Genomic DNA, 17,407 nt, shown 5'->3' with positions numbered 1-17,407 from the left:
ATTCCAAGCAGAGATAGAGGAGAAAAGAAGGAAGAGTCATGCCCGGCCGTGGTGGTGCTCACCTTTAATCCCAGCACTGGGGAGGCAGAGACAGGTGGATCTCTGTGAGTTCGAGGCCAGCCTGGTCTACAAGAGCTAGTTCCAGGACAGGCTCCAAAGCTACAGAGAAACCCTGTCTTGAAAAACCTAAAAGCCAAAAAAAAAAAAAAGGCCAGAGTCAGGGAGAAGCCATGTAGCTGCTGAAGGAGAAAGATACCAGCCGCCAACCAGAACCTTATCAGTAGGCCACAGACTTGTGGTGATACACAGAATAATAGAAATGGGTTATTTTAAGCTATAAGAGCTAGTTAATAAGAAGTCTAAGTTATTGGCCACACAGTGTTGTAATTAATATAGTTTCTGTGTGATTATTAGGGTCTGAGCAGCTAGGAAATGAACAAGCAGTCTCGGCCAACATACATAGAAGATACACACACATGCACAAACAGGGCTGGGGAAGCAGGTGACAGAGTGCTTGCTCACTGTGCAAGACCCTGCTTAGGTGGGCGAGACCAACAAAACAAGTCAAGCTGCTTTGCCTTGCATGCTGTGGGGACATCAGATGGGAAGGGTCCGTTATCTTTTAAGATTTATTTATGTCTATCTGCATGTAAGCCTTTATGGTGGAAGAGGGCATCAGATCCCACTAGAGACGGTTGTGAGCCCCCACGTGGTTGGTTGCTGGGGACTGAACTCAGGATCTCTGCAAGAGCAGTGAGCCAGCTCTTCAACCTCAGGAGGGTCTATTCTACACGAGTTTCCCTACGCCCTTGGGGAAACTTGATGGCAACTGTGAGCAGTCTGAAAAATTAGAAACTGGACTGGGGCTGGGGTTAGGCTGGCATACCCAAAGCTCTGGGTTTGATCCCCAGTATCGCATAAACTGGGCACGGTGCTATGTATTTGCCATCCTAGCACCTGAGAGGCAGAGGTGGAGGTTCAGAAATTCAGGGCCATCCCGACTACTTAGTGTGTTCCTTGACCATGTATGTCTCAAAAACAAAATAAACAGGGGCTGCAGAGATGGCTCAGTATTCAAGTGATCATATTTCTCTTTCAAAGGACTTGAGTTCAATTCCTAGCACCCACATTGTGAGGTGGCTCACAACTGCCTGTAACTCTAGCTTCAGAAGATCCAGTGCCTCTGGCTTCCAAGGTAACCTACACCCATAGCACATATACACAAACAGACAGACAGACACATGCACTCGCATGTGTGCACACACACACAATCATAATTAATAGCAACTGGGGATGTTTGAGACCATCTTCATAGCAACACCCTGTTTCAAAAAAAAAAAGAAAAAAGAAAAATGCAAACCAAATCAAAGACTTAGGGTTGGCAAAGGGGATGGATTGTTGGCTCACTGGCTAGACACTCTAGCTGGAGTTTATCTAGTTCAGGTTTAGTAGAGACTCTGTCTCAGATGATGAGGAGAATTGAGAAAGATACGACATCAAGCTTGGGATGGCTCCCTTTTGAGGTGAGCTGGTCCAGGCTGCCTAGTCCATTGGAAACACTAAGACTTGAGATAGTGGTGCCTCTTAGGGCTAGGGGCTCCACAGAGGGATCTTTGCCCCTTCAAATGTTCTAGCTGAGATCAGTGCGTTCAGCTGGGGCCCTTTGTTGTGTCGAGACCAAATCCAAAACACACTGCCATCTAGTGGTCAAAAAACAACTACCAGAAGGCGTGGAGAGAAGAAGCCCTGGGGCCCTAAGGGACCACAAAGGCCTAAGACTTGGTTGGTGCAGCTGATGCGGTGGTGCAGCTCAAGCTAGCCTCAGACTGTGTATCTGAGGATGGCTTCTGCTCCTTACCCCCTTGCCTTCACTGCCCAGCACCTCTGCTCAGAGTGATAGGGTGCCTCAGTTCTGGCTACCCAGTTCCCTGGAGTAAAGGCCTGTGATCGACCAGGTGAAGAAGCTTCCCCTGGGAGAGATTATTTGACTAGCCCAAGGTCATGGCTGGCCAAGGTCAGGCAGCTAGGACAACCAGTAAATGCCAGAGGATTCTCCTCGTTCAGTTCCCTTTACTCACCTTAAGGATCTCATGACTGCCTGTAACTCAAGAGATCTAATGTCCTCTTCTGGTGTCTTCAGGTATCTGCAAACACATGGCATACACTCAAAGATACATGCATGCTCAAATAATAAACTAAATCTCAAGGTTGGGCATGGTGGCGCAGGCCAGTAATCCAATCACTTGGGAGGCAGAGGCAGGAGGTTCTCCGAGTTCCAGGACAGCCAGGGCTAACATAGTGATGCCTGACCTCACAAAAACAAGTGAACAAACATTTAGTAACCCTGCTCATGCGCAGAAGGCCATTTGATTTTCTTCTGGCTTAGAAAAATGGGATTCTGGTCAATGTTGTGAGGTGTGGCTTCCTCTTTCCAGCTTCCCCACCTGGGCCTGGGTCATGAGGCAATGACTTTGTCCAGATCAATTCTCCCCATGGTCTGAAATCTGTCTTGCATTTGTTCAAGGACATCCAGTGTGTCCTGCATGGTCTTGGGGTCCATCTTAGCATCTCTCTGGATCCCTGCTTCGCAACAATGTAACACCTCAAACACTTTTTCCCCCTTAAAGCTACACAAACCAACACTGCCTTGCTTTGTCGAGCAGCTCTGTAAAGGGGACCAGTTTTCTGTGCCTCTCTCCATGATCCATGAAATACGTAAAAGCTAGTAAGCAGTGGGTGCTTGCTGGAAGATCCCTGCTCCAAACCGTTCACATTCATCGCTTCGTTATCACTGCAACCATCACGATCATTTGCCAAAGGCGCTGTTCTCCCTAAGGCCTTGAGCACTGAGAGGTTAAACAGACCAGCCGGGAGGTGCCGGAGCCAAAACCTACTGGGGCAACCTTTCTTCAATGGCTTCCCCTCTGACCGCTCCAGAGTGGCGCTTCTCACTGGACGGGTTTTCAAATATGGAGTCTACATAGTGAGAAGAAATTACGGATCTGGCCCAATGATATTCCCATTACAGAGAGGCCCAGAGAGGGCAGTGGGCTGCTCAAGATCACACACCAGAGAATGGACATGTGATGGGCACCTGACCTCCAGGGGGAGGTTCTAGAAACATAGGCAAACACGACAGCAGCTTGTAGGTGAGCAAGCAGCACCAAAACACACAACAGACGCTTCTTCAACAAATGCAGCTTGACTTTATTGCAAGGAAGCTGGCAGGAAGCCGGCCGGGGAGGGCCTGTCTGGGCAGGAACTCCATGGCTGAGCTGGACTGAGCAGTTGGTGTTCCAAATCTGCTTGGAAACCGGATCAACAGCCTAGAAGAGAGGGAAAAGTAGACGGATCAATGGCGCCACCTACTGCAGATAGGTGAAATTGCGCCTCAGTCTCTGGATTCCTCTCTGTACTGCCCACAGTGACTGGTGCACGTGCAGCTGTGCAGGTGAAACTGAATGCTACAAAGTAACCAGGTGTGCTGAGTCTGGGTGAGCTGCAGGAGCGGACTCCTTCTATGCAGTGCTTACAAGTTTGACACTTCCTACCTGAAAAAGTCAGACAGGTTCGGTGGCAGACTTCTGTAACACCAACACTGAAGGTAAAAGCAAGAAGATAAGGAGTTCAAGGCCAGCCTGGGTTACGTGAAACCTTAAAACAACACCAACAGCACAACAAACAACAAACATAGGCACGATGCTGCTGGTGATGCATTATCCTGTAATTCCAGCCTGGGGAGGCGAGGACAGGACGATCAGAAATTCAGTATCATTTTCACTAAATCTTGAGTTCAGGGCTAGCCAAGGCTACCCTATTTCAAATGAGCAGGCAAGCAAATAAACACACCATATGATTGATTCCCTTTGTGTGTCGGGCGGGCGGTGGTGGCACAAGCCTTTAATCCCAGTACTTGGGAGTCAGAGAAGTAGATCTCAGGGCGTTCAAGGTCAGCCTGGTCTACAAAGCAAGTTCCAGGATAGCCAGGACTGTTACACAGAGAAACCCTGTCTTGAAAGACAAACAAAAGACAGCCCGATAGCCCAGAGTGGCAAGAAGCAGACTGGCATCGAAAGAGGAAGTAGTGGCCGGGCGATGGTGGCGCACGCCTTTAATCCCAGCACTAGGGAGGCAGAGGCAGGCGGATCTCTGTGAGTTCAAGACCAGCCTGGTCTACAGAGCGAGTTCCAGGACAGGCTCCAAAGCCACAGAGAAACCCTGTCTCGAAAAACCAAATAAAAAAAAAAAAAAGAGGAAGTAGTGAGGGTGGCGGACATGAGGTGTTTTTCTCAGAGAATAAAATGCTCTCAAGTAGGGTACCGGTGTGGCCGTGCACACGGTGAATGCATGAAGCGCCGATGAGAGGCGTCCATGACCACAGCTAACTACATCACGTCAACTTCATTTTCACCTTGATAGCAAAAGCCACAGGGAACAATGCTTGCTGTCAGCAGGGGCTACTGCATTTACAAGAGTCTCTGTGTGTAGACCAAACTGCGGGCCAGCACGGGACACTCTTCCCTCCAGTCCTTCCCCACAGAGCTCATACTTATCAAACATATTTTTTTCAAAACTAAACAACATTTTTATTAGTTATGGTGTGGGTGTCATCATCTGTTTGTGGAGGTCTAGGGATGAGCTGCTGTCTCCTTCCACCTTGATGTGGGTTCTGGGGCTCAGACTCCGGTCTCCAGACTTGCACACACCTGTACCCACCGAGCCATCTTCCTGGCCCTCAAATACAATCTTACATGGAGGAGCTGGGCATGGGGGCTCACACCAGTAATCACAGCATCAGAGGGGCTAGGGCAGAAGGTTCGCTGCGAACTCCAGATGACTTGGGCTATACAAGGAGGCCCTGTTTCAAAAATGATTTCTAAAAAAAAAATAAAACAAACTAAATCCAAACCGAAAAATTGTACATGGATGCCCAAAGCACAACAGGGGTGTTTGAAAGAGATGGAGGTCAGTGGGCCACTCTCACCTGGCCCACAAAACCCAGGGATGTACAGTTCCCAAGCGTGGCAGAGACTGCTGGTGTCGTCATCCCAGAGGGGACGAACCTTAAAGAGACTGCAGAGACCCAAAAAGGCAGTGGGACAGAGTGGAGGGGTTCAAATCTCAGGCAAGTGAAAAATGGCCCAGTCACAGTCTGGAATGAGAACAGAGCTGCCATTGGAACCCCAGACTCCTTGCTGTTCACACTGGCTTGTTCCTGGCCATGGAGCAAATCCAGGGCCAGAAGAGATATGGGGAACAATGGCTCTTATTTATTTATCTGTTTGTTTAAGCTTAGAGTGTGTGTGTGTGTGTGTGTGTGTGTGTGTGTGAGAGAGAGAGAGAGAGAGAGAGAGAGAGAGAGAGAGAGAGAGAGAGATTAATGTGCCATGTCTGATTGTCAGACAACCTGTGGGACTCAGTTCTCTCCACCACGTAGGTCCTGGAGATTGAATTCAGGTTGTCAGGCTTGGCAGGAGGCACCTTCACCTGTTGAACATCTTTCTGGCCTTGTTATTATTATTTTATTATTTTGAGATAGTGTGTCTCTGTGTAACCTTGATTACACAGAGCCTTGATTAGCCACATTAGCCTTGATTTCTTGCTATTCCTCTCCTGCCTTAGCCTCTTGTGAGCTGGCTCATCCATGTCTTCTAATTTGCCGGGATGTCACCATATACACAAAACACACGGCTTGGGTTCCAAATGCTCAAACTGGGGACCCTCCTACCCCCAGTTGATTACAGCTGGCCTCTGCCAGGGGCTCTCATGGGTCACTTGTAGGGTCAGCGATACAGTCACCATCATGACAACACTTGCACAGGAGTCTGGCTCATTCCCACCTCTGCCACCCATCTGCCTGGGCTCTGGTCAGCTCATGTTCCTTCACCAGGCCTCGTTTTTCTCAGTTCCAGAGACGATACAAACCACCAAAGAAGTGACCATTGTGATTCATGGGTCAGATGCAGTGTAGAGGAAGTGAGACTGCAGGGCACGGTGGGAAGGACTGCTGGGCGGCCAGGTGAGGGAAGGGCACAGGCACTGGGCCACTTTCTGCACCCCCGGGACCCATAAAGTGAAGATAGCTTATATGGGTCATTGACTTCACCAGGCTGGGTTAGAGGCACAGCCAGCTCCGGGGCATGAAACTCTGTAGAAGCGTGCGAGGCGCAGGACATAGGCATCAACTGTGAAGGGACAGTCACTTTACCAAAGCAAGAGGCTCACCATTCCAAGAAGGCCAGATCCTCTAAACTTAGACCCTGCTGACCAGGCAAGGTGCCCCTCAAGTCCCAAAAGGGACTTTGGGGATATAATATGGCATTTTGTCTATTCCCCAGTGGCCATCAATACTTTGAGTTTCTGGTTTGTACTGAAAAATGATGATGTTCTTGTGACCCTTCAAGAGGGGGGCAGTGGGCTGAACACATCAGGGCCCCCTCCTACCTCACTTAAGAAGTCCAAGTTCATGCTGGGCGGTGGTGGTGCACACCTTTAAATCCCAGCAGTTGGGGGGCAAGGGCAGGTGAATCTGTGAGTTCGAGGCCAGCCTGGTCTACAAGAACTAGCTCCAGGACAGGCTCCAAAACTACAGAGAAACTCTGTCTCGGGGGTGGGGGTGGGGGTGTCCAAGTTCAGGCTGAGCACCTTAAATCCAGGAACTTCAGTTGCAGTATGCTTCAAAATAAGAACTTCCTGAGTGCCAGCTCATGTCAAAAATGTTTAGGATTTTCTAGTACGGGTGAGTTTAGCAAAGATTCCAAACCCCAGAGAAATTGCATTCTGAACTGCTTCTGGGCCCAAGCATTTCAGATGAGGGATTTGGAACCCAGGGGACCCCTGGAGAGGCAACAAGTCTGTGCAGGAAAGGCTGGGGCCTCACCCACCTACCTCTTCAGTACATCCAGAGGGACTCGCCCAAGGTTCTGGCTACTTGGGGCCAAGGTAGGAAACGGCCTTTCCTGTTTTGTTGAGGGTTGCCAGCAGGGTGTCGGTGCTGTGCTCAGACTCAATGCAGACCTTCTTGTTGGGCAAGTCAATGTTGAACTCCACTCCTGCAGAAGAAGGAAACGGGGATGTGGGAGGGGGAAGCAGGACCCTTCCACCCTAAGAACAAAAGAGGTCAGCCTTCTTAATCATCCCTGTAGCGCCAGGCACCTCTCCTGGAGCCAGGGAGCAGCAAGCTCTTTCTGTCTCAGGCACTGTGAGCACAGCAGGCTCTGCTGCAGGCCCCTCTCTGTGTCTGAGGGGTGTTGGCAATGCAGACTGAACTCAGGACCTCAAGGATCAGGCAAGAACTCCACTTCTAAGCTATTTCCTCAGCCCTCAGAGTTTTCTCTTTCCACCCAGCTCCCTTCCCCCCAAACCTGCCATCACTACTACCTCAAGCTAACCTTCCAATTTAGCAATACAGAGCCCTCCTCCCTCCCTTTATAATTTTATTTGAAATATTTTTAAATTATGTATGTGAATGGCTCTGTATGAAGGCATGATCATATGAGTGCAGGTGCCCCTGAAGGCCAGAGGTTATGGGGTCTGGAGAAGTGGGCGCTAGGTCCTCTGCAAGCGACATACATGCTTTTAACCGTGGAGTCACTTCTCCAGCCCCAGATTTACTTATTTTTATGTATATGAGTGTTTTCCTTGCATGTATATCTGTGTACCACATGTGTGCAGTACCCATGGAGGCCAGAAGAGGACGCTAGATCCCCTGGAACTGGAGCTACAGATGGTTGTGAGCCACCATATGGTGCTGAGAGCTGAATCCAGATCCTCTGTAAGAGCAACCAGTGCCCTCAACTATTTCTCCAGCCCCTTCCTTTCAAATTATTACACTTTAGTGAAAGCATGTGTGAGTCTGTGTTAAGTACGTGAAAGAATCTGTAGGTGAGCATGTGTGTGAGTATGCATAAGTGAGAGTGTGTATGAGCACATGTGAGGTGAACGAGCATGTTGAGTGTGCGCATGTGTGTGGGTATGTATATACATGAGAGAAAATGTGCATGAAGATTAGAAGACGGCTTGGAATCAGCTCTCTCCTCCTATGTGGGTCCTGGGAATTAAACTCACTTGGCAGCAAGCACCCTTACCCACTGTGTCGTCTAGTGCGTGTACAACCCCCCTTCTGTGTGTGTGTCTCACGTGCATAAGCTACCACTGAGGACCCCACCTTCCCCACAACCATCTCCCCCCTTTTCTGTGCTACTGGTACCCAGGGTATCACACATGCCAAGCAAGCACTCTATTCCCGAGTTTCGTCCCCAGGCCTTTTTTATACATTTTATTTTGAGGCAATCTCACTAAGTTGCCTGGGGCAGCCTTGAACTCACTCTACAGACTTGGGAGACCCGAGCTCATGATTTTCCTGTCGCAGCTTCCCAGTGTGGGTATCTTCACATTTGCTTGCTGACTCAATCCTTCCAAGCATGGGGAATCAGTTCTGCCTGCCTGACACTGTTCTCAAACTACTGCCAGTGCACCCAAGCCCGCCTGGCCACACCTACGAAATCATCCCACACCATGAATCAGAGCAGGACCGTGGGCCAACAGCCTGGCACATGTGGGGTGTTAACGGCCATTGCCCAACTGCCTTCCTACTGCCCAATCCCTACTTCCACCAAAAAAGAAAAGCCACGATGCCCTCCTCTAAAATGGTGTGCCAATGAAAAGGATGAAAAGGCCTGGGTGGCTGTGGTCAGGACCGTTTCAGGCCTTGGCTTTCCCACCTGTCATAAAGGGGTTGGGGTCAACCTCAACGCTCTTTCCTGCCTAAGTCAGTCTTTAGTCTGACTACCCAGGCCCTAAGAACTTAAAAACACCCGACTGTCCTCAAGGGGAGGCGTGCCTTATTCAAAGTTTGTATTGCTGTGATGAAACACAATGGCCAAAAATAATTTGGGGAGGAAAGGCTTTATTTTGCATACATTACCACATCACAATCCGCCATGAAGTATAGGGCAGGGCAGGGTGGGAACCTGGAGGCAGGAACTGAAGCAGAGGCCATGGAGGAATCTGCTCACTGGCTTGCTTTGCTCCCCAAGAGCTAGGCCCTCCCACACCAATCAATCAAGAAAACACACCCCAGGCTTGCCCATAGGTCAATCCGGTAGGGGTATTTTATCAACTAAGGTTCCCTCTGCCCAAATGACTGTAGCTTGTGTCAAGTTAACATAAACTAGCCGGCACAAGGAGAAACTTATCAAAGGTAAAGGCCCCTCAGGCCCAGCAGGGCTGTTAAGCACATGGTGCAGGGCATGGTTGCAATCTCTGAATCTACATATAACAAAAAGTTAGACAGTTGTTAGCTGCCAAGAGGGTGCTGGGAATTAAACCCTGGTGCTCTGGAAGAGCAGTCAGTGCTCTTACCCACTGCGCCATCTCCCCGGCAGACCCTACTTCATTTCTGAAGTGTCTCTGGCATACGCTGATATGGGCTGACACTCTCAGATCATAGCTGGTGATGCCCAAACCCAGGGGAGGGAAGCCTATGGCCTTGTGGGAAGTCAGCAGCCAGATGCTCTTCAGTGTCTCAGATTCTTGTGAACAGACATCTCAGTGCAGCTGGGTATGGCTCATGCCTGTAAGCCCAGAACTCGTGACACTGAGGCAGGAGGACTGTTAAAATTTGAAGCCTAACCTGGGCTACCCATGGTGAGTTCCAGGCCAGCCAGGACTACAATGGGACACCCTGTCTTTAAAACAACAACAACAACAAAAAAAAAAAACCCCAAAAAACAAAACTTAAAAAGATATTCCATCTTACAAACCTCAGAGTTACTGAATCATGGGCTTACTCACTATGGGACCTGGGCAAGGCACTTCCCCTTGGGCACGAGTGTTACCAGCCACCAGCCTGATCCACCGTGTCAAGTCCCATTCTGAGGACTGATAATGCATAGGCAGTCTCAACACTCAGTAGTAATGTTACCCTAGGTCTTATTTATTTCTGATTTGTAGAGATAGGGTAGTCCAGGCTGGCCTCAAATCCCTGGCAATGCCTACAGTATCTCGGCCTCCCAAGGGCTGGGATTATCAGTGTGAGCTGCCACACCCAGCTTTGTTTGGCTTTTATAAATTCCTTGTTTTTATTTTATTGCAGTACAGTGGATTTGATCTAAAATGTCACACAGGCTGTGCAATCCCTTTATTTCTGAGCTACACCCCCAGCCTCTTCTGTCATTTTTACTTTGAGTCAAGTCTCCCTAAATTGTCCAGACTGGGCCTTAAGCTTTTGAACCTCCAGGCTTCTGGGTTTACAGGTATCCTTCAGGCCTGGCTGTTGTTATCTGTATTTGACATCACCCTGGAGATCGCTATCATAGTAACAACTCCAGGGCTAAATACCAGTAACAGTGTGGCTAAATCCCAGCTCTGCCCTACAGGCTCTGTGAATCCAGTCAAGTCCTTGAACTCTAAACAGTCCCTGCCTTCACACGAGGAGGACAGTCACTGTGCACTGGTGGTGTGTGCCTGCATCTCAAGCAGAAGCTGGATGATTAGAGTCCATGATCACCATCCTGGGCTCCAGAGACCCTGAAGAGGGAGGGGGAAGGGAGGAAGGGGGAGAGGAGACAGAAAGAACAACAAAATGGAGTTGTGTATGGTGGCCCATCTTTGTAATTCCAGCATTTAGAAGGCAGAGGCAGAAGGATTCTCACAAATTTAGGAGCAGCCTAGTCTATATGATGCATTTCAGGGCAGCCAGGGCTACTTAGCAAGGCTTTGTCTCAAAAACAAGACTAAACTGAGGGGGTAGGAGTGTAGCGAATGGAAGAAACGGTGGCCGCAGTGAGGCACAGCACGTCTCCACATAAGCCACCGAGCAGAGGCCCAAGTGTGCACCAGCTGACCTGCAGCTGACCCCCGTAGGCCGCATGTACCTGAACATGACTCCCCATACTCTCTCCAGGAGAACCACTCACCTCCCAGCTTGTTGAGGACTCGGGAGACGGCTTCGGCACATCCCTCACAGGTCATGTCCACGGAGAACTCGTGCTTCTGCAAGAGACGGAGATCATGAGTCAGGCCATGCAGGGACCCACACACCGTCTGAGGGGCCTCTCAGGGGCTGACAGGGAGCAGAGAGTGAGCACAATCCCACTGGAAGCCTGCCTATGAGCCCAGTCTAGTAAACGGATGGTGGGGCGAGGGCACAGGATTCTGTGTGTCACAGGCTGTACCAACAGAGACAATCTCCATGATGTCTCCTGCAAGGTCTGGCACAGAATGAACAGGATCCAGGTCTGTGTGAGCTCTTTTCCAATCCTCCCTCTCAAGGTTACTGCCTCACGAGTGAGCTGTGGGCTCTGCCTCACGAGTGAGCTTTGGGCTTTGCCTCAGGGCCAAGGACTTAGCCACAGGTGACCCCGCTCCCAGCAGTACTAATCTGGGACCTGTTTCTGAATCAGAACATTATTTTCTACACTGGGACTCTACACAGGCTGCAGGTCTGCCCAGCAGCCAGGATGGGGACACCGATTATGCCAGCGGGTAGGTTACTCAGATGTGTGGCACCACTGCTCTGACCCAAGTACTCCGTGCTCAGGGGCAGCACCTGAGTTCCAGGAAGGGGAAAGATTTCCCAGGCTCCCCAGCACACTGAAGGCAGCTGGGAAGGGATCCCAGGTTTCCGAGGCTCTACAATCTCCAAGATGTCTAAGAAGTCAAGGTAGGTGAGCACACAACTGTGCTGCTCAAGCACAAATAGTCGCTGTTGTGCCCAGCACTGGGAACAGCACCCGGCACAGAGGTCCCTCACTTATTTCATGAATGAATCAATGATCAACATCACTGCTGGACAATTTCTGGGTCTTTGGCTGTTTTCAGTGGACTGGGCCAATATCCCTTCCTTCACAATATTTGGGAATGAGAACATCTGCGCTCCAGCGCTTGCAAGTTGTATGACCTCAGTAGCTTAACTCTTGGGGTACTAGTCCCTTCTGGATGAAGAACGGGACAATCACAGGATTTGACATGTGGCAGCCAGCCTCCACCATGACCTCCATCTTCTCTGCCTCCTGGTATTTAAGTCCTTGACAGTTCATTCCCTAACATCGTAGCCTAAGCCTGAGCGTATTCAACATAAGGGCCAAAGCACCATTATGTGATTAAGCTGGTCACAATGCTGGCTTCTGCCCTGCTCCCTTCTCGGGTCACTCCAGAGCCAGCCAGCTTCCATGTTAAAGGACACTTTACTATTCACCCAGAGGTCCACCTGGCGAGAAGCAGAGTCAAAGCCAAGGAGTGCACCAGCCTAGGCAAGCTTCTGGTCTGCACTGCTGTTCCTGGAGACCCCAAGCCAAGCCTAGTCACTGTCCAGACACTCTCGGGTCCTGACTCTAGGTTTGGGGATAAACATTAAAGGACAACAGATAGCTGATATGTTAATAAAATGAGATCATGGGACTAAGTACCTTTAGGCGAAAGTAATTGGATTCTAATAATTATTTTCTTCCATTTCTCTTTTCCTTTGGAAATACAACACGCAGGCCCTGAGAATGTAATGCAGTGGTACATTGCTGGCCTGGCATGTGCAAGGCCCTGGGTTTACTGCCCAGTACTGAGACAGCCAAGCATAGGGAATGGTTTAGGCTATACACACCTGTCTTTGACAATGAACCTAGCCACCTGTTAACAACCCAAGACTTGTAGTGAGCCGAACAGGATCGCCATTACAAGATGGCGCCGACATCCTGTCTTGTTGGAAATAAACAACTCCATATTTGGCTATGCCTTTGAGAGCTGCCATGCGCGGTGGATGAGGATCCTTGAGCCTCTCCCGATGCGGTCTGGTGTCAGCTGTTGGTGGCAGCCAATCACAGGGCGACCCGTGTACCAATTCCCTATTTAAGCAGCTGCCTCAGTGCCCTCGTCCCCCTTCACTTCATGCTCTCTCTCCCTTTCGCTTCCTGCCCTTCCCTTCCTCTCCCTCGTTTCCTGCCCCCTCCTTTCCTGCTCCCCATCAATCAAGGGCACTCCAGTAAAGCGTGTTCTGAGTAAAATCCTGATGTGGTGGTCGTTCTTCCTCGCTGGTCGAGAAGTTCGCCACAAAGACTGACCTCCACACTTGTTTTAAACTTGGAAATAAGAAGTTACTCCTCTCATCAATCCCTGATTTCTCCATTTTTATCCAAACATCCTGAAGCACGATCCGGGAACTGCTGGCAATGGGCTGACCAGGGTTAGACAGTTCTGGAGCGCATGCACAATGAGGCCAACTGTCCTCAAAGTGCGTGCGATTGTGGAGAGAATTCCGTACTTACAACTTATGCCTATGCATAATTGGGTATGCACATAATTAAAATCAGGTGCATCAGCTGGGTGCTGGTGGCACACATGGATCCAAGTTCAAGGCTAGTCTGGTCTATAGAACAAGTTACAGAACAGCCAGGGCTATAGAGAAGCCCTGTCTTGAAAAATCCAAGTCAGTCAGTATAGAAAAGTGACCAGATTATAGCCCTAGCAAACAAACTCCTCTTTCCCTTGAACCCCATAAAGGGAAGCCCCAACAATAAGTAGGACCCTTGATACCTGCTCTGCTGCAGTATATCCTGACCTGTCTTGTGCACTGTTTTGACTAGTTTCCTTGCTACTTTGTAATATATGTGCATCTTTACTATTTGTTGAGTAAGATGCTAAGAGCATTGAAACAGCCAGCCCAGACCTCAACCCTGAGTAATAGCACTGCAAACATTAACAAAACAAAACAAAGGCTATCCCTCCCTGCTTCTGTATTTTGTTTTGTTTGGGGGGGGGGGTTGGTGTTGCTTTGAGAACAGGGTCCATTAATGTAGACAATACTAGCCCCAAACTCACTATGAAGTCTACACTGGGCCTTAAACTATCTTCCTGCATCAGAATCCTAGGCACTGTATAAAAAGGTGACCAAAAGCATACCCAAATTCAATGCCCACCTTCCCCATGAAGTTCAGCAAAGTATCTCTAGGACAGGCTGAGCATCTCTTATCTGAGTGCTTGGGAGCAGAAATGTCCCTAGTTAGGGAATATTTGCATACGCATAATGAGGTATCCTGGGAATGGGATGAGTCTAAACATGAATCATATTTATACACAGACTGAAGGTAATTTCATGCAATGTTTTCAATGCACCCCGTTTGGGCACACACCACTTGGGGACATCAGGCTCTGGCTGGGCTGAAACTCCCTATGTAGACCAGGCTGGCCATAAACTCAAAGAGCTGGTCTGCCTCCCAAGTTCTGGCATTAAAGGTGTCTGCCACCACCACCTGGCTGAAAACAGATAATTTTTAAAATAATAGTAAGAATAGGGCTAGAGAGACGGCTCAGTGGTTCCGACTACTTGTGCTCTTCCAGAAGTCCCGAGTTTGGCTCCCCAAACCATGTCAAATAGCCCACAATCACCCTTAACTCCAACTCTAGGGGGTCTGAAGCCCTCCTCTGATCTCTGCACACAAGTGGCACACACAAAAATCTAAAAGATAATAACTATGCTATGCTTATTCGCGTGTGGGAGTGTGTGCTATGGAATAAGAGTGGATGCCAGAGGTCATCAGGCTTGGCTGCAAGCATCCTTACCAGCTGACCCATCCCACAACCCTCAAACCCCCTTCCTACAGGATAGGAGAATCATTCATTTTCTCTTGCTCCAGGGCTCACTAAGGTGATGAGGTCATGGGTGCAAAGGCACAGAGGAGAGGCTTTCTTTGCTCCAGGGAAATCTTGCTGGTTTTAGAACTGCTGAATGCTCACCCCCTCCCCCCAACAAGATGACTCTGAGCCGAAGCTCTATAGAGCATTTCAGAGGATAAGTTTTGCTGCCCAAGGCTCTAAAGTCAACAGTTATCTGAGCTCCAAACTGAGGACCCCAACAAGGAAGTCTTTCACAGAGCAGAGGCCAGAGGCCTGGGGGCAGTTCACAGGAGGCCAGCATTTCAACTCAGAGCTCTCTCTCGGCTACAAATTGTGAAACCTAAACCTGAGGCTGACCAGAAGTCTGCCTAATGGACAGGGAGGTGATCCAGTCTCCACAGAGTATGTCAAGACCTGCTCCACCCCTGGATGGCTCCCCAGTGCCTCTAGACCTGTGTTTTGTCTCCAAAGGGTGGTGGCTCAGTGGCAAAGCACATACACAGCATACACAGGCCCTGACTCAATCTCTAGCATCCCAAAACAAAACTTAAAGCCAGGTGTGGCAGCTCACTTCTGTAATCCCAGCACTTGAGAAGCCAAGACAGGAGGATTGCTGTGAGTTTAAGGATCAGCTGGGCTACACATTCACTCACAGGTCAACCAAGGCTACAGTGTGAGACCCCGTAACAACAAACAAGCAAAATAAACCCTCTTAAGCATAATGTATATATTTATGTCATATGGCAACATGTTGTATTATTGTATATTATATATAGTAATGCTTCAGAGGGCTACTAAGTGATACAATTCTGTAACAGACTCTCTAGAACTGGACAAGTCCCTGGGAATGGAGAAAGAGGACACTTTGTTCTTCTAGAGAACAACACTGGAGTCTGGATTCTTGACTACTAATATCTAAGTATCTCTGATGTGTTGGGCCTTCTTCTAAACACCTTGTACACTGTCTCCTTTAATAATTACAATGATTCCATAAGCCAGGGAACTACCTATTCCTCTGAGGGCTGAGAAAGCTGCAGCTCAGAGGTTAGATACCTACTCAGTGAGATGTAGCTAATGAGTAGCAGGGCCTGCCTTGGGCAGAGTACACAAAACTTTTAACCACTGAGGTCCTCGTGGAAGCCTGCCCACACTGTTCGACCCCACTTGCCCTATATCTGCAGAAAAGTCACACACACACCCCTTGGGGGCGCGATGGGTCGCTGGCTCTGTTATATATTTTGATGCTATCATTCTAGCAAATACCAACCACAGCCCTGCAAGGTCTGTTTTTAATCCCTATTTTATGGACGAAGAGATGAAGGCACACAGAGGCAGAGCTTACCTGAGGCTGCCCAGCTGGCAAATCAAGGGCACGGACTTTTGGGTTTCTGGGTTAAGCTTTGGTCTGCAAACCATCTTGGGCTAAGACTCATTTCCCTGCCTAGACTTGAGGCACACTTGAGCAATACCCACCTCCCTGCCTTTAGCTGTTGGTTTCGATATAAGGTGTCTACTCCATGCCTCACTCCCATCAAAATCCCCAGAGGCACAGAATATAGGGGTCCTCAAGCTGTTTTCCTTCACTACTGTCCCCTGGAGAGCCTGGCAGCCTCCACTCTGATATCCCAGGGTCTGAATCACGCTGCAGGGCAGACTGTCTTGATTGACTGGTAGGATGGATTTTTATCAAGCCCTTTTTTTTTTGTCTTTGTTTGGTGCCACCAGAGGAAAGATCTCAAGACAAAGGGCAAGAACCACAAGAAATGACACCTGAGGTTTAAGACTGCACCAGGAGGGAGCACGGGTTCACTCAAGGAAGATAAGCGGCTAAAACACGTAATACCGCGGGAGACTTCTGAGTTTAGAGGCACCAGGAAGAAAATGCTGCTGATTCCAAGGCCCTAACCATTATCTCAGAAACTCAACTGGGATCAGAGCTTTCTCCCCAAGCCAGTACAACTGGTTTTGCCCAGCACTTACTTCCCAGGTGACCTGGCTTCATCCTGGATCCTATCTAGCTTTAGCTCCCAACAATAAATGGTTTCCAACAAACACTGGACTTTTCCTTCTCTTCTTGTGCAATGGGTCAAAGACCCTTATTTAAGTAAGCAATGAGGCTAGAAGCCACCATGCATAGGAGTGAGTAAGTCCAAAGATAAGATAAAGCGCTGCTCTCGGCTCCTCAAACTCTCCTCTGAGCTTTGGGAACTCCTGGCTGGAAATGAATAAAGCACCCTTTCGGTTCAGTGTTGCCCAGTGCTGAAGTGGAAGCAGGCCAGAGTGGGCAGGAGAGGTGGGGAGAGACCTGCTTCTCTGAAACCCAGCCAGCTCGGCGGCAGGGGCATGCACGTGGAAAAGGTAGGGACCGGAGCCCCTATGCAGCCCTATCTTTCAGCTTCAGTTTCCCCATCGTGCAGGTAAGGTTGGGGCTGTCCCTCGAAAGACTCTCCAGAGCGATCTTGAGGCCTGTGTTCTGCAACACAGTGCTCTCTGCAGCTTTCCTGAGGGTCGAGAAGCTGGACGGTGGGTGCGGAGGGTAAACTGAGGAACGACTGCAGCTCCGGCCGCAGCCTGTGCTCTAACAGCAGCATCTGGCCGGGCAGAGGTACATTGGGCCAGAGACAACGGTTCGCGCGGGTGGAGCGGGAAGGCCACTTACCGGCATGACTGACGCGGCACGGGCAGCAACGGCAACGACGACTGGAAACGCCTCTCCCGGGCAGCAACGCTGGGCTTCCGGAGAGCGTTCCTGGAAGCCCCACCTTTAGGCCGACCCCGCCTTCGGCTAGGCCCCGCCCTA

General features: G+C 49.6%; 1 protein-coding gene across 1 annotated transcript; it reads right to left on the bottom strand.

Moving 5' to 3' along the window:
- Positions 1-3,183: 3,183 nt before the first annotated feature.
- On the bottom strand, positions 3,184-17,407 carry Atox1 (antioxidant 1 copper chaperone). Its single transcript, XM_075992553.1, has 4 exons — positions 17,267-17,407; positions 10,920-10,995; positions 6,889-7,052; positions 3,184-3,326 (listed from the first exon to the last, which is right to left on the bottom strand). The coding sequence occupies exons 1-3, from the start codon at positions 17,270-17,272 to the stop codon at positions 6,928-6,930; spliced, it is 207 nt and encodes a 68-aa protein (XP_075848668.1). The 5' UTR covers positions 17,273-17,407; the 3' UTR covers positions 3,184-3,326; positions 6,889-6,927.

This window comes from Microtus pennsylvanicus, chromosome 11, assembly GCF_037038515.1.
Source record: "Microtus pennsylvanicus isolate mMicPen1 chromosome 11, mMicPen1.hap1, whole genome shotgun sequence".
Lineage (NCBI taxonomy): Eukaryota > Metazoa > Chordata > Mammalia > Rodentia > Cricetidae > Microtus > Microtus pennsylvanicus.
This window is presented reverse-complemented; position numbering and strand designations above follow the sequence as displayed.

Bases quoted from the DNA above. Each gene is read 5' to 3' on its own strand.
- Atox1 (XM_075992553.1), bottom strand. The intron at 7,053-10,919 runs GTGAGTGGTTCT...CTTCTTCTGCAG, and splicing joins AGTCCTCAACAAGCTGGGAG to GAGTGGAGTTCAACATTGAC.